This window comes from Palaemon carinicauda, chromosome 4 (genome assembly GCF_036898095.1).
Source record: "Palaemon carinicauda isolate YSFRI2023 chromosome 4, ASM3689809v2, whole genome shotgun sequence".
Lineage (NCBI taxonomy): Eukaryota > Metazoa > Arthropoda > Malacostraca > Decapoda > Palaemonidae > Palaemon > Palaemon carinicauda.
Genome location: NC_090728.1, coordinates 80,084,984 through 80,107,541, shown reverse-complemented (window position 1 = coordinate 80,107,541; position 22,558 = coordinate 80,084,984). Strand labels below are relative to the sequence as shown.

Here is a 22,558-nt window from a genome sequence, read left to right as displayed (position 1 = left end):
GCAGAGTACTCCAAGGGAATCTGTTGTCACCTATGTTGTTTATCCTCCTCATGGATTCTGTAATGCATAGAACAGTCAGAGATGGTGGAGAAGGATTGGGCTTGATTGGTGATAGGAATTTAGCAGACCTAGAGTATGCTGATTATGCTGTCCTTGTTAGCAAAACACCACAATATTTGCATTGCTTGCTAACAAGAATGCATGAAATATCACACGGGATTGGACTGAAGATAATAATATAGAAGAAAGACAGAGATGATGAGAACGGAGTATGCAATGGAAAATGAAATATCATTGGAAGGAGAAAAGATTAATGAGGTAGAATTATTTAAGCCTTTAGGAACAGTGATCTCCCATACAGGGTCTTTAGAATTAGAGTTTAGTGAAAGATTGAAAAAGGCAAATTAGACAATGGCTAAGTTAGGTAAAATTTGGAAATCAAATCGCCAAAAATTACATATAAAAGCCATATTTTATTTCAGTTTCGTGAGATCAGTGTTACTGTATGGACATGAGTCATGGTATGACAATGAAACAATCTCCAATAGATATAGTAGATTTGAGAACAAAGCCCTCAGAAGGATATTTGGAGTTAAATGGTAGGATAGGACTAGAAATGAAGCTATAAGAGAGATTATTCGAGTGCCATATTCGGATGAGATCATGATGAGGAGTAGATGGATATGGTTTGGGTATGCTCTTCGCATTCCCCAAGAGAGATTAGTTCACCAAACGTTCAGCTGGGCTCCACAAGGCACTAGAAGAGTTGGAATACCCAGGCCTACATGGCTGAGGACTATGAAGCTCAAAGTAGGAGATGATGAGTGGAGTAGTATTGAATTAACAGCTCAAGATAGAGACGACTGGCGAAATCTAACCGAAGCCCTTTGCGGCGTCAATATGCATAGGAGGAGATGGTGATATATATATATATATATATATATATATATATATATATATATATATATATATATATATACAGTATATACAGTATATATATACATATATATATTTATGTATATTTATATACCTGTATATATGTATATATATATATATATATATATGTGTGGGTGTATATATATATATATATATATATATATATATGTGTGTGTGTGTGTGGGTGTGTATATATATATATATATATATATATATATATATATATATATATATATATATATATATATATATATATATCTTTATTTCCTATTAGAGAAAGCCTTAACCAGTTTAGTATCTACCTAACTATGTGTGTGTTTAGCCTATATACTAAAAGACATTATATACTGTATGTATCATCATTTTTCGGGACATATGCTTTACTGACGGGAATGGTTCGAAAGGGAAAGTCAACTAATTATGTTATTTGATGAACATGCAAAGTGGAAGCAACATGCATGTACGTGTGGTCACATGATGCGTGATTTGACATTTTTCCTATAAATGTCAGATTGTTTTGCAAGTTTAATTGCAGGGTAAATTTGTAACAATACCTCGATTATCCGCTATTAAGAGAAGAGGCAGTGTGTTTGCCTAATGGTAGATTATCCACCTGTGAAGTGACCCGAAGGTTCAATTGTCACATGTCCACTATTATTAGACTTCCCCCAACATCTTCAACAAACTGGTAGTACACATGACCGTGAACGTCTGCGACAACCATGTATACCAATTCCAAACCAAGGTTACTACTTAAGGATTCGATTCCAGCCAGTATCGAGGATGGCTTCATCCAAGGCCAATAGAATTTTAACAGGTCAACCCACGGCCGCTTGAAATTTTTGTCGTATGCGCATTCATGACGTCAGTAGGTTCAAAAGAGGTCCTAGGCTGAACCTATGGACAGTCTGTAATGAGCGGCCCAGAAGGTCAGACATCCATCTCTCTCCGACTCAATCTGTCTCACGGCCTTGGTCTGTCTCAAGGTCATATTGATCCCAAGGCCTACAGAATGTAAACTCGCACCAACTTGTCACGATGCCTAGTTGCGCAGTGCGTGACTGTACAAATTATTCGATAGGAAAATCAATTTATAATTATTATCGGTTTCCGAAAGATAAAGAAACAAAAGACAAATGGATTCAGCTGTGCAGGAGGAAGGGTAAATTTAACCCCATGACGCAGCGGATATGCAGCAAGCATTTCGAAAAATCTGCTTTTAAAAGAAATCTAAAATATGAACTACTTGGGAAACTGATTTCTCCAAGATGCATAGAATTCAAGCCTGGGGCAGTTCCAACTCTACGTTTACCATCAATTACAGGGGAGACCTCACTAAAAGGTGAAAAAAATGCTTTAAAAAAATTGACAAAGTGCATGGTAAATTTGGTTTCTTAACCTGAGGATGTCATTGCATATTTCATAAAGTGCAGAATATTCTTCAGAATGAGAATTCTGAACAGAAAAATATCAGAAAAAAATATCAAAATTAATAACAAAGAATTTTCCAGTGCAGAGAAAATGTACAGAAAAAAAATAATCAAAATGTACATATAGAAGAAGAAAATAATAAAGCACAAGTGCATAAGTAAAAACCAAACTAGCAAGAAAAAAATAACTAGAAATTTGGTTGTGTAAATAAGAAAATTAATTGTAGAAATAAGCTTTAATAGATTAAAGCATGTAATGTACAGTTGTGTGTAATATGCAATATTATGAAGTAAATTACATCACAAATTTTTGTCGTCTGGTCAATTTTGCACCTTAGCATATTTTTTCTTAAATTTCCAGATATGATTATTGAGAGGTCACCATTGTATAAATATAAATCACCTCCATCATATATGATAATAATAATAATAATAATAATAAAAACAGTATAATAATAATATAAGGAGTATAATCATAATAGTAATAATAGTATCAAGAATAAAAGAATACTAATAATCATAGCAATATCATCATTATTATTATTATTATTATTATTATTATTATTATTATTATTATTATTATAATTATTATTGTAATACTCCTGATATTATTATTATTATTATTATTATCATTGTTGTTGGTGGCTGTTGTTATTATAATTATTATTATCATTATTTTATACTATTAATGTCAAAAGTATAATAATAATAATAATAATAATAATAATAATAATAATAATAATAATAGTAACAGTATAATCAAATGAGATTATGGATAAACAGGCAGAGAGAGACAGAGGAGAGAAAGAAAGCGAGAGAGAGAGGACACGTGTCTCAGTTGTTGAACTTAGTGACGTCACAACCCTGGACAGGTATGATGGGTCGTATGCGACCCCTACAGCATGTTCAAAACCTGTTTTTTCCCCATAAATCATCAGCTGTCTCGAATATGGAAGTGATCGACCTGCAAGGGGTGACTAGTCTACATGCCATTGTCTGCTTTAGCACTGATTTTCGTCTAACTTCCCTCCTTCCCCGTTTTTTTACCCCCCCCCCCCCAGGGGTCGACCTCGACCCTGAAATACCTTTATAGGGGTAAGTGATCAAACAGCAAAGTTATTACATAATTATAAATTGTCGAACAGTGTTGATACTTGTTTGGTTCTTTATAGTTGGAAAGTGTGGGTGGATGATGTGTCTACCACTTGCATGACATTGGTTTTGCCTTAGATGCCATATATTGCCATGAGGTCCATTTTCCCTCAAATGCTAATTTTTGAATTTTTTTTAGTTTTTGCAAATTTCTGATTTTTTTCTATTTATTTTGAATTTATCTTCAATAATGGCCAGCAGACAGTATTCCCTCGGCATGGATGTCATCAACACACTTCTAATGGAGTTAAAAAGAGATGTTGATGATAATATGGAGCTTGCAACCTCATGTGTTTGATATTTATTTCTCTGATAATTTCTCCTTCGCATTTGTCAATATTTTTCTTATGTGTATTAGGTACTTGAAATTGATTTATATAGTGTTTTATTATTATTATTATTATTATTATTATTGTTATCATTATTATTATTATCATCATTATTATTATTATTATTATTATAGATCATAGTTTATGTATATATAATAATTTGATATTATTTTACTTTTTATTGGTCAGCAGTTTCTTATTTTGATTTCATTTTACTTTGATTGGCTACCGATTTGCTATTTGATATCCTTTTACTTTTATTAGTTACTAATTCTATTTTCTCTTGCTGTAAGTATGGTATCAACTTTGTGTTGGTCACATCAAGCTTCCTGAAAGGACTCACTGTCATAGCTGCCCACCTAAGACTGACCACATGACAAACACCACTTGTTTGAGGAGCAGGAAGCCTGTTTGTCTATAGCTTCAAACTGTCTTGTATCTGAACTGTACCTGATAGTTATAGCTAGGTTAAATCATGAAACTTTCTTTTTTACTACTTGTTTGTATAAATACGGAAATTTTAATCTTTATAAAATAGATATCACCCATTTTTTATCTAAAATTTATTTCAAAGAATTTAAATTTTATATGATAAAAATAATTGTCAAACATCCAGAAAGCCATCATATCAGTTTTATTCTAATCCACTAATAATTAGATAAATAAATAACACCTTGAAATTTACATAACCATTCTTCATTTCAAGTGGTAGATTGGGCTGTAAGAGTTGTTGCGGTCTGCGGCCATTTTGTTGACATACCCGAAAGGTAAGTTGGCATATCTCTATATATTCTTGTTCTGTATAGAATTCGTGATATTTTGGTATATTTTAATGCATAAATATCATATTTTATAGGAGATACAATGATTTTCATAAGAAATTTACATTGTGAAACTAGGCCGTCAAAAAATGACCTTTAGATTTCGCCCCTGATATAACAGTAAATTACATCTTAGTGCACATTTTATTATGTATTTCTGTTCTAGGATAATATGAGTTTATTCTATAAAGAAATTAGCCTCTTCCTATTTCATTTAGGTACCAGAAAAAATGAGTGAAACTTGGACTAGTTTTTTGGCCAAAAAAAATTACCTTTTTTTTTTTTCATTTCAGATTTTGACTTCTATGGGTCCAACTCATTTCCAGCAATTACACGCTGTTGCTTTGCCATCTAAGAGGTGTCCCTAAAGGGATTTATGTGTATATGTATATTTCTATTTTTTGTGAATATTTACGTCGTCTTTTTTTTGTATACTTAAATTTTTAATATATTTCCAATAAATAGTTATTTTGTAGATGGGTATCATTTATATTTTCAGTAGTATTTAGCATTCTTTGAAGTATTTTTAGCAAGTCAAACAATACAGATTAATGCATGACTAAATTTTTCCTGAATTTTTTTTGGGGTCGGGGTCGTGCGCGACCGAGTATACCCTTAAAGGGGTGTCCGAGTAGCGTACCTTTCCAGGGTTAATAACGGTTATCCAAGCGAAAGCTGCGTGTGGGTTGACCTGTAAAATTCTATAGGCCTTGGCTTCACCAATCGCTGATTTTATGAGAGAGCTAAGTACACATTGGTCCCATGTTGGTCCGGTTCTGACACGCAGATATCGAAAAGAATATTTGGATTACTGTAGACATCATCGTGGGTGGAGACACAGAGTGTAGCAAGGAGTTCTCTTCACTAACGAATCCAGATTCCGCCTCGGTCAGGGTGGTGAACGTTTGCGTGTGTGGTGGAAATTATCAGTAGTAGTAAAGATTTAAAAGCTGCTCATCATCTATCAGAAAATCCTATTAATATTTCTAAAACAAAAAGAATGAATGTCAAATTAGCCACTCAGTTGTCTGAAACAACAGCAAAAACAATAAAAAAATTTGGAGAAAAGGGTCTACTTCAGAGCAAAGACTGGGCAAACACAAACAAATTCATTGAAATACTTGATACTTGGTTCGATTTTTTCAATTCTAAAAGCAGTCACGGACTACCTAGGTTTGAAGATTGAATAAACAAAATAACGTGTTGAAGGAAATGATTACTACTGCCGGGTCAATGCGAGTTTGTGAACATAATATGTTGTTGCCATTTCAGAGGGGACTGATTATCTCTTCAAGGTCCTTAGAAAACTTGCTTTCAATGCTAAAAGAAAAGGATGACATATCATACATAATGACTCATAGGCTAAATTAGGATGTGTCAGAACATTTCTTTGGTTGCTTAAGGCAGATGGGAGGATGTTACAAACATCCATCCACAATTCAAGTGAAAAATAGAATAAGAGCTTATATTCTAGGAAAAGACGTCGCTTTAGTGGGCAGCAAATATAACACAGAATAAGAAAATTATGTCATGAATCTATCAGAAAGCTCACTTATCCAATGCTCAGAAATCTGTAATGAGGAAGAAGCCCTTGATCGAGAACTTTGAATGTCTGCAATGATATTTTCAATTTCGTATCATCATAGTTTGGTATTTGAAGAGGATGAGGTAAAAGTTGTTGATGATAATATAGAATCATTTGAGGAACTTAACTTTGAAGGCTTAATGGAAACTGAACGATTGCATTATGTTGGAGGTTATATAGCTGGGGAATTTCTCATCACCAATTTCTAAGTACCACTGAAGATTTAGGAGACAAAACCTGGATTGAGACTATATCCAGAGAAAAGGGGAAGTTTATGCAACCAACTTGTGATTTTTATGAGAAATTGAAAAAGATGGAAACACTTTATCACACTTATCATGCAGATAAAATTCTCAAAGCTGAGAAGAAGGCTACGAAGACATTGGTTGGTAAAATGGCAAATTTGTATTGCTGCCATTAGAAGTAATAACATTCTTCGTACGATGTATCTCTTTTTTTTTTTATTTTTTTTTTTTTTAGGATACGCATTTTAAATCAAAATATAAAGAAAACACGAAGTGAGAACGAGAAATGGGCAAACTGGTAAAATGAATTTGTCTTGTTTTATTTCAGAGAATATGTATCAAACTGCAAGAAATTTTTCATTCCCATTAGTTTACGGTAATAGAAAAATTTATCATATTTGATTTTATCACTAACAATTTTCTTAGCATTTTTTCTGAGTATAATATATGTCTATAATTTTGATGAACAAACGAAAAATGTAATTATGCTTTGTTTCTGTAAATATTTATTCATAATTTTAGATATTGTAATTGTGAACTTAGTTATTTTTGTTATTATAATTTCATGATCTTGGTGTTCCATTTTTTATTTCCCTATAAAACCCAATGATGAAATAATTAATAAAATATTAAATCATATACTTTAAGACTACATTGCTGATATAAACAATCTATCTAATTTTATAAAGAAATAGATCCAGAGGCAGATTCAGGGTTAACGAAAAATCTCTAGATACTATCATACTCCACGCCATTCTCGGTGTGACGTAGCTTTGCTCCACCCACGTGCGCACAGACAGACGTTGTCTCCTTAGATCCAGGATTAATAGAGTACAGGGTTAGACCGTCCCGTCGTTACTGCTCATATTTGTGATGTTATTGGTAGCAGGATTAAGAGAGAAAACCAAAACAAAGAAATTAAGGGTCATAATAGGAAGTGCTTGCCCACACCCATTCTCTTTCACAACCTTATGTGAGGGAAGTCCCCTATAATTCTCCGGGTACTACTATCTCTCCCACGGTAAAATTAGTTAAGAACCTCATTTCTTTTATTTATTTCATATTTTATGAGCCTTGACTATCATCAGCAAGTCAAATCATTCAACATTAAAACAATATAAGAAAATTCTGTTTAAAATTCATTCTGTATGATGAAAGTACACATGCAAACAAGAGAGAAAGTACAACTTTTTAATTCTTTATTATGAAACTGGCTTTTTATTAGTTTTGTATATTTTCTCTTTTGACTTCTTTCAGAAGCTAAGTGTTTGTTTAGGACCTCTTGCCACATCCCCACACCCCCCACCCCCCCCCAAAAAAAAAAACGAGGGCTCGGACAAATAGAGCAATAACTCAATTGGGTAAATTTGCATAGTGATGTATGTAAGGAATTAAAGTTTTAGGTAGCTTCTTTGCCAGGTTTCAGTAACTTTAATCCATGGTAGCAAATAGAAATATCTGCTTTCATACATGGAACAATTGTAGCCATTATCTCGGTCGGTCGTTGGATTGAAACAACTTACCAGGTCAGGGCCCTTACAATGACTGTATGGCTCCTGGACCAGGTGAAGGGTGAAGAGCATCTTAATCTGGTGTAAGACAGTCTCCTTGTTCTTCACTTTAGTGCGGTTAAATACAGACTGATGGATTCTTTTTACTTGAACCTCAGTCAGTGCAGCCACGTGACGTCATGCGCGAAATTGTCTTATTTTGGTCCGAAGCGGTCTAACCCTGTACTCTATTAATTCTGCTTAGATCTTGGTGGAGACGTGGTTATGTTTGATAGGACCCTTTTGCACGTCTTTCAAGGCTGTGTTACAGTCCAGACGCACAGGCCGAACGTTTTAAGGTGAGCAAAATATACGTACCAAAGGTGGTTTGCGGATATGTGATTGCCATATTATTGTCTGAATACGTTTCAACTTGATGTTTTGATGTTATTTGTGTTTTTTTCACACAGACTTTTATTAAGGCAAGGCAATCAACAACTGTCAGAATGACTGCATTGAAAGCTAATAAAGGTAATAAACTAAGCAAGTCGAAATGATTATTGCAGGCAAGATGTAACTTTATTATGACGATATGTTGAAGATTAAGTCAGAACCAGCTTCTTACCTACTGTCTTATATAACTTCTATAGACCAGAAAGTTCGCCTAATTGAAAATCAAATTCTTTCGATACCAACGGTTGCCTTTCTAAATTTCTTTTATCCTATATGGAGGGAACATTTTACATAAGAATTTACAGTCTACATTATGGGCAAGGAGTTTTATTATATTTAAATATATATTTGATGATAATTAATACCTGTCACTATAGAATATCTTACGACAGGTGTATGGAATCATCACGAATTAGGAGACATTATATATATGTATATATATATATACATACATATATATATATTATATATATATATATATGTATGTATATATATATATATATATATACACACACACACACACACACATATATATATATATATATATATATATATATATATATATATATATATATATATGTTTGTGTGAGTTTGTTTCTGTGTGTTCAGTCATTAATATATCACTAGTTGTCTTGACTATACTGTACGTTTGTTGGTGCAGCCAAAGGCAGCACAAAACTGCAGCAAACTAACAATGAACTATGGTGAGAACTGAATTTCTACCGACCGACCTTGTTAGGCTCCCGTGGCCTCTACACGTATGCGTCATCTATGGTAGATATCTATGATTATTGTAATGTGGATCCTTTTTTCCAAAACTCATATTGTGTAAATAATATGTGTGTGTGTTCACAAATTTCTTGAAGGAATTTACAAATTATATTTTCCTTTTATCTCAATTGTAACTATGAGCAAGTCATTTTTTTTCTCGAAAAGTGGGTGTCATATTTTGCTTATCATGTAAAAGGTGTCCAGATCTGTAGAAGGTAGAATGCTCACACCAACGCATTTATCTCTTCTAATAACCAAATTCTGTTCATTTAATTTCAGGACTATTGAACTGTACATGTACAGCATATTTCTTTACTTTCATTGAAACCTGTTTCTGGATAATTGTGAAGTATGTTAATCTTTCAGACACCATGAAAATTTCTAATGTCATAATTTATCAAAGTTGATGTATGTATCATTGTTTGCATACATCAACTTGTTTTTAAATTCATGTGACAGGGGATGAATATTTAGGATTAAAGTCATGATCATTTCGACAACAAAAATCATATGAAAATATATGAAAGCTTGCTGATGTGGAAATTGCTCCGTGAATTTGTTAAAGCTGTTCTATCCTTTCATGAGTAATCTATTATTATTCCAATAAGTTTGACTAATGTTTTTACCAGAATGCTTTTATCTAGTAAACATAAGATTTACTTACGTAAAATTCATCTCGACGCTCAGAATATTCAAGAGATCAACAAGAAACCCTTCAAATCCTTCGTATTGGCTGCAATTAGCGTAAGATGGTAAAGGAAGCTGATTAGCCGTTCTCTTTATAGACCTGAAATAACAATAATAATAATAATAGTAATAATAATAATAATAATAATAATAATAATAATAATAATAATAATAATAATAATAATAATAATAAAGATTATTTTTTATAAGAAGCCTTTAAAGACCTTTTAACTTCTGGGTTTCCTCATATTTTTGGGATCTACTGTAAACACTGAATCCTGTTAAGAGGACATTGCCATTGATCAGGTATTTTGTATATTTTGTATTGCGGAATTTGTGACTATAGAAGTAATTGTATCCGATACCCAGAGGAGGACAAGATGACTTTGATAGCTTGATATTTAGAAATACAATTATCACGAGAATATAAAAAAAAAATCCAAATACTAGTGGTAGCAACAAAGATGATATCGATAGTTACAAAGCGTAAACGTTACTGAATCAAAGTTATTCATTCTTATTTAACTTCAGTTATAAACCTACATCACAAAAAAAAAAAAAAAAAAAAAAAAAAACCTATAGCTATTTTTTAAATCAACAAACCACTGCAGCCTCACTAAATGAAGCTGCCAAGGGAAATAATTATATTCCTTAAATTCGGTTTAAAAAACTTATATAGATCCATTAAATGAAATTACAAATTTGAAAATCCTTTATTCACCAAAATTCTGATTCGCAAGCAACTGTTGTTTCGCTATATGGAGCTTCAAAGTTAGAAGTCATAAAGATACCATATTGACTATATTTTTCACAGACAACGCTATCTGTTAGGTTTCTTAAGACGTATTTGGGATAAGGTTGAAAGCCGAAAGTAATATAGCTGATATTCTATAGATGTTTAGTCATCGAGTTGTTTCATAAAGACTTTTGGGTCCTTACTGTATATCATCCGTAACCTGATTTGATTTGAGATCATAAGAGAGCCACAAGTACAAAGGTCATACTAGAGATCTCCATATAACGACTTCACCCATTTACATCCATCGTCAGAATGTATTCTTTTACGAAATCCCTTTGGAACTCTTTTTAGAAAATTGTTCAAACAGGTACCAAAATCTTATGAAGTTTTAAGAGGTGATAGAGTACAGCATTGGAACAAAGAATGATAAGGAAACTTATATAAGGAAAGAAAAGGAAATGAGAGAGAGAGAGAGAGAGAGAGAGAGAGAGAGAGAGAGAGAGAGAGAGAGAGAGAGAGAGAGAGAGAGAGAGAATTAATCCAGTTAATTACTGTTAAAACAGAGTAATTGTTTTCTTGTTCTTTTCGCTCTCATTAAGGGATCTGATCGTTACAGGAACCTATAAAATTGCTTACAAAGTATGGACGGTATTTGTCTCTTTTTCGAGACATGAAAATTACTGTCCAAATTTCTATTGTCCCGACATTATCCTCTTCATGGGAGGCACGCCCATACTTCTTTGACCTAATGAGTGAAGAGCTGTTGTGGGAAGGCATTATGGCAAATTAACTCAACATGATGCCAGTTGACGAGGGTTTTCATGACTATATGTTGTGGGCAATTATGTTAATGAAGGCTAATGAATAGTAATAACAGTTTTTCTATTATTCGAGTACCTATGATGACGACATTAGAACCAAACACAATTAAGAGGTTATTTCTGTAATGTAAAAGATAAATTTCAACGGAAGGTGTATTGGGAGACAATATCTAGGTCATATAAAGATTCGAATATAGATTACGTTAATACCTTAAAGAATTGTTAAGCACGATATGTTTCAATACTGTAGAGTTGAATTACATTTTGATTACTCCTATTACATTTTGTGCATATAGATATTATGAAACTATTCAATACAATTTTCACTAATAAAAATAGACAAACTAATGGTCACTATAGTGATTGTGAATGTAAATAAACGAAACGGACTATTACTAAATAGTAATAAAACACGACGACATACTAACAATGATGAATAACATGTTGAGAACATGTCAAATCATAGTTGGCGTTTACTGACAGTTTGGCGTTTTAGGTGAACTCACCTTATAGCCTCAGGATCCTGCGAATTGAGATTGATTGTATCCAAGGCTCTAATGAAAGGCTCGCCCTGAAGAGGAAAATGATTGAATTACTGCTAGTTCACGTGAATGAAAAAAAAATCTGATTGATGTATGTCAGGACATTATTTAACAATTAGAATCATATAATCAATATAGTTAATATCATTATCATTACTAACAGAGCTGCAGCTCAGGATGAAAAATGCTGCAAACCCTCGGGCCCCAACCGGAAAAGTGCAGAAAAAGAAATGGAGGAGTATAGAATAAAATATAAAACGGAGGGAATATACAGTATATATATATATATATATATATATATATATATATATATATATATATATATATTTACATATATATATATATATATATATATATATATATATATATATATAGCCTATACTGTATATATATATATATATATATATATATATATATATATATATATATAAATATATATATACATATATATACAGTATATATATACATATATACATACATACATATATATATATATATATATATATATATATATATATATATATATATATATATATACATATATACAAAGATAAACAATGTTAAATTGATCAGTAACATATGGACTTCAAAACGGGATTTAGAGGGTCCTTCCATCCTCTCGCTGGCTATAGAATAGACATGTCTGATTTATTCATAATACCCGAACGAAATAGTGTTCGTTGACAGTCTTGAGGGTGAAATCCCTTTCTCAAAGGTTCATAAGGTGCCCACTTGAGAGAGCTGAGGATTCGAGTGATGGACAATTCCAGGTGTTTGAGTTCTCTGGGATGTCAGGACTGTTTGAAGCTCCTTATAGACATAGACAATTTTCACGAAGAGGAAACATCTAAACCCTTCATTGAGAAAACCTGATTTAAGGCTGAGCAATAGCCTTTCACCACAGAGACTGGTAGGAACTTCTCTTGATGAAGGTAGACAAGGAAATCAGCAATCAATTGCAGAGGCTCTTACCGGAGAAGATTCCCTTCTAGGACATCATTTGCAGAAGATGAACTACTTGTACTGATAAACAGCTGCAGAGGATCATCACAGTAATCCAGACATCTGTGCAGTGCCTCATGGAAAGCTTTTTAACTCAGAGGAGATGCTGGATGGTCACTAACCATGAAGTGCAAGGGATGCCACTGACCTATGGTACCTCTGTAGGTGGGTCTAACAGAGGAAGGTGGTTAAACCGGGTAGTTCTCTCAGTACCTTGACAAGGAGCATCAAAAGGTCTGGATATCATTCAGCATGTGGAATCTTGAGAGCCATCAGGGTTATCTTGAGACTCAATGCCATCAACAGTTTATTGAGTAATCGAAGAATCACAAAGAATGGCAGAAAGGCGAACACATCAATTTTGTTCCACAGATGTTGGAAGGTATCCTCTGCAACCAGGTCTTGATCTAGAAACCAAAAAACTAGAGGCTTCTTGTTTGGCTGGCTGGTGAACAGGTCAATTGATGGGGAACCACAAAGGGCAAACAGCCTTTCTGCCACACAGGGATGTAAAGACCACTATGATACTACTTCCTGTCCCTGGTTACTAAGCATGTCTGCTGGAAAATTCCTCATACCTGGAATGAACTTTGCTGACAGTTTTACAACATTGTCAAGAACCCAAGTGTGCACCCACTTTCGCCAATACACTAAGGGACCGTGAAACAGTGTCCTTTGCTTGTTGACAAGGGCCATGATGTTAGTGTTGTCACTCATCAACACTCCTGAGTGCCCTATCAAACTCTCTCTGATAGCTTGCTAATCTAGTGCCGATGTTTGTAATTACTGCAGGTTGATATGCAGATGCTTTTCTTCTATGGACCTTATTCCCAAGGCAATCTGGTTCCACCGGTGTGTGACCCAACCCTCTTGAGATGAGTCTGTGAACTGCAGCATCGACGTAGGTGGGGAGTCAAGTGGAACTCCCCTGGTAAGTTTCATTATGCAGCCACCGAACAAGATCATCCCGTACTTCTTTTCCCATAGGGAACAGAAAGTATGGAGATCACTGGTTGCTGACCAGTGGTGACCACTGTCGTGATCGCTGGTGTCATGGCATCAGTGTGGAATGAGCTTCTCCAACAATGAAAGATGTTCCAGAGGACGTTGCCACTTAAACCAGAAGTGCTTGATCATGCAGATATAGCTGTACTACCTCCCCAAGCCTACTTATGAGGTTTTCCAATGGAAACTCTTGCTGCTGCTGTGTCTATCAATATACCCAGGAACTCTATTCTCTGCTTGAGAATGAGGCTAGACTTCTCCTGATTGATCATGATCCCTACATCATGGCCAAATGGAAATCAGTCTGTCTCAATACTAGAGCTACTGCCTCCTCGAGGACGACAGAATCAGCTAATCATCGAGATTCATCAAAAGATGAATCCAATTTGAATGGTACCAAGTACAGACAAGTGTGAATACTCGCATGAACACATGGGGAGAAGTAGACAGTCCAATGATAAAGCGGAGGTAATTTTTATTAGCTTGATGAATCAATATTTGGAATTATGTGCCTTTAGGTCCACGAAAAGCATGAAGTCTTCCTTCCTGACGCCAAATCGTATAGTACTTGCCTTGTCCATCTTGATTGGAGTTTGTAGAACAAAGTTGTTTAGTGGGAAGAGGTTGATAACTCGTCTCTAGCTCCAAGGAGACTTTTCCACCAGGAAGAGTCAATAGTAAAAGCCTAGCAAAACATTTCAGATGACCTCAAGCACAATTTTCTCCTTCATCACTTTCACCTTTTCTGCTAGTGCCAGAGCTTTCTACATTCCGGAGGGTAGGACATGAACGTCAACAAGCTGTGAATGAGGTGAGGCTGAGAGCTGATCAGAGGAAGGTGGTATCCATCCCAATGGACTTCCACCACCCAACTCCACTCCATGTTAACCATGTGCCTAATGGCTTGACAGATATCCCCCAACTAACGGCAGCTGAAGGAGGGGACTGCCAACTCCAGTGTCCTCTTTCTTCCTCTACCCCTTTTCCTGGACTGGCTAGCTTGAGGCAAAATCGTGAAGCATTGGCCACACTTTTCTTGGATGAGGAAGGGGTTGGAGGTGCAGATCTGGCTCTGAAGGTTGCAGGAGACTTCTTCAGCGCTGATATCAGCAGTGTAATAGGGTCTGAAGATCTTGTTAAGGCCCTTCAAAGATAACTGCATAAGGGCTCAAGGAGTCATGGCTTACCTTTTCCATTTTCTCAATCATCAGCTCCACCTCCCGTTGCAGGAAATGGCTGCAGACTCTAGCACCATCATACCTCAGTGAGAGTGACTCCTCCTGCCCCATCTGTCTGATAAAGCAGGAGGCAGCTGCATCCCTCCTCTTTAGGACCTAGTTGGCTTACTAATTAGCTAAATGATGTATCAAGAACATTTCTGCCGTTACACCTGAAAGGACTAGACTGTGCAAGTCTTCCACATCTCATGATTTACCAAATACTGGGTCATGACAATGTACATGACTATCCCTAACCTGTGGTCATGGAAGCAGTTTCAATGGCAGCATACTGAAGGGGCGAGAATGATGTGCCCTTATGATCGAGTCACTTTGGCGGAATCCCTCACATCAGCACTGCTGCTACTGAATTGATGGGAAGAAAAGATGGGTCTACTTCTCCCAGAGTGTAGACTCTATTGTCAAAAAAGCGCGTAGCCAGCCAGATCTTGTCCAAATAACTGGATCATAAGGAATTCCTTGGACCAGAGATATGGGAATCAACCATATCAAGAACCTCATGAGCAAGAACTTACCATGGCAACTCAATAGTGGGTTGAGACCTTTGAGGGGTTCCAAAGCAATGATCAATGGCCATCATCCCTCCCTTGATGGGTGCTGTGGAAGCCTACATAAGCTCATTGAACTTACAAATGACTACAGCAACCTCGAGGAATTTTGATTGCATCTCGAGATTTTCAGTTTCAACTGTCACAGAACTGGAGTTAGGTGCCCTAGGATTGACAATTTCCAAAGACTCTTCCCCACTCTCAAGGAGAGGGAAGAAAACTCAACACATATTTTGATAGACTTCTCCATCTCTTTGAAGTATTAGCTGATCTGACCATGGAAGGTACCAGGGTGATAAACCACAGAGGAAGAAGTGACAGACAAACAACAATCAAGCTCCCCTTCAGAGTCTGAACTGCACCTAGTTCTCGAGCTGTTTGAGGATGAAGAGGCACTAGGACACTTCGCCTCTGGAGGGTGAACATGAGTGTGTGACACCAAATGGCATACAAGCAGGTTGAGTGAATGCCTATGCCTGGATGGACACAAACATTGCAAAATATAGTGTGAATGCAAATATGCATCTTGGTGCTTGTATGAGCATGAGAGCGGTCCTGGAATGTCACATGTTTCAGCACCCTCTCTCTTAGAAATATTAGAAAGTCTTAGCCTCTAAAACTATCTTAGGGTGTAGGAAGTTTTTGAGTCAAAGAACGGTCACATGGCAAGGAAAGATCTCGTGATGTAGAGTGGTCCCTGTGAGTAACAATACTTGTGTGCACAGAAGTTTCTTAGTGTATTGGAAGGTCTCAGTGCATTGGTTGGTATCTTAGGGTAGGAAAAGGTGAATGATGATCAGAGTCCCAACTGAAACCAGAGCCATTATCTCGTGGTGTCCTAACACGTGGCGTCATATAGCGAGGAGACCATTCACTTGGTGACCGATCAAGGAAATGGAGCACATGGAGACCGAGCGCTTAGTGACTAGGAACGCGTAGGCCTGGAGAATGGAGACCGAGTGAGTGAAGCCCAGGTGCATGGCGGCAGATTTCACTATGTATGATTACGGTGGGACAAACCACATGGAGACAATTGACTACAGTGACTTTCACAAGGAGACCTGCTATTTACTTTGCCCTATGCTCTCATAAAGGGAAGCTCTTATTGCACATATGAGTGAGAAGAAAGATCGAAGATTCCTCCCCCACTACAAGTAGACTTTTTGGGGGCAGTAGTCTTTGTAAGAGATTCCAAGGAGTCAAATGAACACCCGGGAGAAGGAATACGACAAGGTCGGGGCCCATCATCCTGATCAGCAGTGAGCGTGTTTGGTCCCATACGAGAGAGAGCGTGAGCTCCTGTACCACATATTGATACACCTTCCTGGGATGGGTTGCCTCTTGGTATTGCTCCCCTTCTCTCACATATACATGGAGAGAGATCAGTCGAAGTTCTACAAAATTCCAGCCAAATGGTCTTGCAGGACTTTGGTGACTTCTTTCTTTTCTCCAGAGCAGCAGGCGTCATTCCATAAAACCAGCTGAGGGAGAGGTATGGAGTGGGAAATAAGTGTGCATTTGCTGCTTTCACCCATTACCAGGCTTTATGGGTCTCAAGGATTTGGGGGGATGCAACAACTATCCTGCAGCAGAATAAGAAATAGGCTCTTATCCACGAACAGGGGACGGCTCATAGATGGTCACATGTCTTGTAGCTTCTCAGCAGGTGGTATAGCTGAAGAGGAGGGTGCAGCATGAGAAAGAGAAGTCTTCTAAATCCTGGAATCTGCTGCGACCTCCGAAATAGTTTCAGCGGACAGGGCGCCATCGATTTCCAATGAGCCCGTAACATCCACAGGCTTATATTGTTGTCAGGCAGCACAAAAGAAAGCGAACTTTGAGAAAGAGGCAGAGGCGTATTACCTTTGCTAGGGGAAGGGGATACTTGTGCTCCCCTCGAACTAGTGTAAGTTAGAATCTCCTTCCTCCTTCTGAGTTAGTTTAGGGGACCCAGCTCTAAAGGAACCAGGAGGAGACACAGCAAGCTTTGAATTTCCAGAAGAGAATACTGTCAATTCCAGAGCTGAAGAATCCCTCATAGTATTTTCTTCATCTTCCTAAATTCCACTTACTACAGAATATATTCATACCCCCTGCAGAAGCACAAAGTTGATGTAGTCCATAATAGGCTTGCTCACTAACCTACCGCACATACGGCCAGGGTTCCCAGGGCCCACCCTCATGTATACTCGTAGAGTCTCCATTATCAAAAGCGCACAGTCTTAAAGATAAAGAAAAAGATCAAAATAGCCAGATTATGAGGCAGCAGAGAAGCACGTCTGTAATGCGCTGAGGAGGGAATCCAAGGGATGATTGCTCCGTTTGTAGGGTGGGTTTACTCTCCACCCGCCAACAAATAAAACCATTTATGTTTTCTGTAAAAATGATCTAGTGATAGCATTATACTTAAGTATACTTTAATAATAATAATAATAATAATAATAATAATAATAATAGCTAGAAGAAAAACATAACGTAGGCTATTCCAAGTTTTAGACATTAATAATCTACAATCATATATTGTTGTACTGTATATTGTTTTCAATTCTTGTGTTTGCTACAATAAATAAAGTAATGAATGACAACAAAAGTAACATCTACGTTACTTTTATATTTTGCAAGACCATTTAAATGAAATGGAGTCAATGTAGCCTAAAGGTGATTGTAACTGAAGAAAGCTGACAATATCGTATGTTACTCCAAGTAGAGGTAGTGGGAAACGTTACGTTAGGGAAGCAGAGGAAAGCTCGTTCAATTATCCACAAAGGAAATTTGTACTTTTAAATCATGATTACAAATTGACTTTGATGACGCCCAAAATTATTCATAAAGAGTGAAATATTAATCGTGGGATATTAGTTGAATTGGGCTGTTATTCACACAATGGCCACCTTTGATAAGGATAAATAATTTGTAATGGTTTTTTTAGGTCTTTTTATCAAACTCGTATAGCTGCATATACTTCTGCGGATTCCGTCTTCTCATACACAGGGTGATATGTTGTTGCAACGATCACTACTATGTTGCAGGTACAGATGGAGGACAATGGTTTTGAGTCAATGTTAATAACTGAAAAAAAAAAAATAATTGAAACGGGTTTTATCGCATTCAGCTATCGCATTCAATTACTTAGCAACTGGACTACTCACTCGCTGACTGCTACTTGCTATCTTACTTTGTCATTTTAACTCTGACTCCTTTTGTAATTGCTTCATTATTCTCATAGTTAGAGTTCCATTTACTTTTGGAAATATACTTATGTAACTTACATTATGCTAAGGTCCCAAATCAAAAATATATACGGCGATATATGACTGCGAATTACCTAATTCTTCTATTTGATTGAATGAATGGTCATCATATCCTTAAACAAAGGCCTCATCCCCACCATTTCGGCAGGCCAGTAATTATCGGCAATAAATATCTTGAAATATTCCTGGTGGTGCACATTCCGTGTCCTTGACAACGAGTCAGACCATCCATCATAACAGGGTCTCGTTTAATGGCCAATGCTGTCGATTAAATCAAACTTTAAATAGATTCTTGATGACATTTGTGTGGCATGAGGCTCCTGATTAAAGTTTCCGTCTGAAGTGATTTATGAGTATTGGTTTTCGTTCAAGAAAATATAATTCACTTTTTTTATCGGTTCGTTCTACTTTGTTATTCTTAGTCTAATTCAACAACGCGTTAATTAAAGGTTAAGCACAGTAATAAAGTTCTTTGTTTAGAATGGCCATGGGCCAAATTTCTATTACATATACATTACCGATTCCCAAGAAAGAAAACAAATGCTTCCATGAATAATTTGTTATCTAGGCCAAGCGAATGGCAACTAACATTTCGCCCCTCCTATTATTTTGACGACATGATTTATGAACAGATTTCACGGGTGTCACAACGTCCCACAATTCTTTTAGCATTTGAGTATCGATACAGACCGAAAGTGAAAAAAAAATATTCTTTTTTCATCGTGAAATGCGAAGTCATGACATTCACACGCTAAGGCCTTTACAATACCTACACGTCAAAGAAAAAAAGGATGAATACAAGAAAAAAAAATGTGAGGAAAATTCTATCTTATTTCTTACGCTGAGAGTGGCTACGAGGAGGTGTGCCCCATACAGCTGGTACTCCTCATTTGGGGAATGGAGCCGTAGTCTTCCAACGTCGTTTAGTCTACCGCCCACACCACCAATCCCGCCCAAGCTGGGCATGTAGGTGTGGGTAGCTACCAACGGGGGACCACGATGTGGAATAACCACAGATGGAATCAAAGTCGAGGAATAATCGGGTGGTTTTACGGAGATGGCTATGCTGGGTAGGCGAAGTCTGGAGTGCTGCAGAATATAAGTTAATATTGTTTTTTTAAAATGGGATTAAGCTCTAATTTAGTGCCATTACTATTAAACATGCATATTTCAAGAAGGGACAACAGTCGGTTTCTGTCATTAGATAGATGGTTGTTGAACGGCAATATTTACAAAAAGAAAAGAAAAAAGAGAATGGGTTACTTAGAGGAATAATCACTGACATAATAATGGATATATTTTTTCCACTTTTTTTTATTTTTTTATTTTTATTTTTTATTTTTTTGTGATTGTTGTGAACACTAGAACATAATAATGTTCCGGGTAGGCTCAGAAAAGCACTGGCAGATTTAATTGATAGATAATTCCTCCGAAGAAATAAAAGAATTGAATATTACATTCTGTGTTATCTAATACTAATTTACTCGAAGGGAGACAGGTACTAATTAAATTCTAGGCTGCAATATAAGATTTAATCTGCAAGTAGGGTTAGATTCACATAATAGCTTAGCCCATTTTACGCCGTAGCTTTCAACAGCATTAAGTCGTCAACATGTCTGCCTTGATAGCCATGTAAATGAGATGTACGTATTTGTCAGCATAATGCTTCGTTACTGCCTAAAATGATAAATTACCTTGGGGACATCTGAACATTTGTAGTTGGCCCTGGCCATGGCTTCTCCTGTCCTCAATGCATTTGATAAAGTTACGGAGAGATTCTGAAAAAAAAGATAGTTCAGAATGTTCTTAAATATATCTTGTCAAAAATAAATATGCATTTAAAAAGCCTCGTTTTAAATTAGCATGGAATTAGAAACTAAGTCACAAATAAAATCATTTCTGTTTTTTATTTAGAAATCACGGACTATGTACTGTCAATATTTTGATTATGCCTAATGTATCAGGGAGGATTCTTTTTTATCGCAAAACTTGTAACTTTCCACTGGTTTATATACCCCATACTATCTTTCTTAATAATAATTTCTCAACTTCTCGCTAGAAAAGATAGAATATTTTCTGTGTGAAGTCTTAAAATTCCTTCATGTTTCATGATATTGACGAAGAGTTGCGGAGAAAATGTCCTCTCTAAAGGGTTTGAAACCAGTGATACATAGTTTTGTTTTTAATGGAATTCCACTTAAGGAAATAATATATTGATCAAAATCACTGTCCAAGTTCGTTCATTTCATTATGATAAAAAAAAAATGGAACAATCAGTCTCCAAACTGTTATAGAATGTTGATGAAATATTTGTATGCAATCAAAACAGACGTGAAACGAGTTTCAGACTTCAGTGGGAAAGTGCACATTAACATCCTGTAATCGTGTTTCAAAAAGGCGCTTTTGAGCTTTAATTGAAAAGTGTTATACTAATAATGAAAGTCGGGAAAACGTGAAGATTGTCCATTTGTTAAGAAAAAGGTAGGAGTATAGAAGAATGCAGATAATAAATAAATAGAAAAACAGGTCGACTAACCGATAACTATGAAGAATATGGGTCAAATTGACATGATATACTCAAGTGGCATTACATCTTTATGGCCTACATACAGATACCGTACTGACATTTCAGCACAATTACAGGCCTGAGTAGCTTTTTAGAAGTTTGGCAAGCCATATACTGTATGGTACGTATATTCGCTGTTTAATTCATTTTGGTCCATGTTTCATATAGCCCAAGCTGGACTAATATATATATATATATATATATATATATATATATATATATATATATATATATATATATATATATATATATATATATATATATTCTTACGAAGCTGCTCTAGTGTAGAATAGATGCCATAGTTTACTAATGATTTTATTTATATTTTATTTGTGCATTGAAGAGAGGTTACCCAGCTCTTAAGGTAAGTTCTTTTCGTATAGATTCAAGTTCAATATGTAAGCACCGTAAGACTTTCTTTGTTAATTTCATTGTATTCTTAATTCAAGTTTGTATATGTAAATTTATGTTATTTTTATGGATTAACTTTTTTATTTCACGTAATTTTGTTACAAAGTCTTACGTATTCTGTTTGAAAGTGTAATGTGATTATACATGATAGGACCAAGGACTTATGTAATGTTCTTTTATATTTTCATGAGGTATTGCGTCATGTTTGTGAGATAATACGCAGTGTACCACGTGCTTGGAAATTTCGTGAAGGACCTAGTGAGAGGATGTTATCTTTTTCTTTATTTCGGGGACAAAGGGTGGGTGGAGCTAGCTGACCGAGAGATCCATCTCATGTGGCGTGAGTAGTGTTTGAGAGAGCAATACTTGGTAACTCTGACACCCTTGGCCCAGCGCCCACGCTACCAGACCTCGACCTTGGAATCTTCTGGAATTACCCAAATCTCTTATAAAGGCGACCCCAGTGTTAGACAGATAGATAGAGAATTGCAGCCTTAAGACAGACAACTTCCCCTCTCTCTCTCTCGCACACAGCT

General features: G+C 35.9%; 1 protein-coding gene across 1 annotated transcript in view; it reads right to left on the bottom strand.

Moving 5' to 3' along the window:
- Nucleotides 1-22,558, bottom strand: part of LOC137640025 (uncharacterized) — a 131,192-nt gene that overhangs the window by 87,310 nt on the left and 21,324 nt on the right. The window contains exons 5-8 of the mRNA XM_068372389.1: nt 20,740-20,823; nt 19,886-20,134; nt 11,966-12,030; nt 9,877-9,999 (exon numbers count right to left, since the gene is read on the bottom strand). Of these exons, the coding sequence (XP_068228490.1) occupies nt 9,877-9,999; nt 11,966-12,030; nt 19,886-20,134; nt 20,740-20,823 (521 nt within the window). The remainder of the gene's footprint in view (nt 1-9,876; nt 10,000-11,965; nt 12,031-19,885; nt 20,135-20,739; nt 20,824-22,558) is intronic.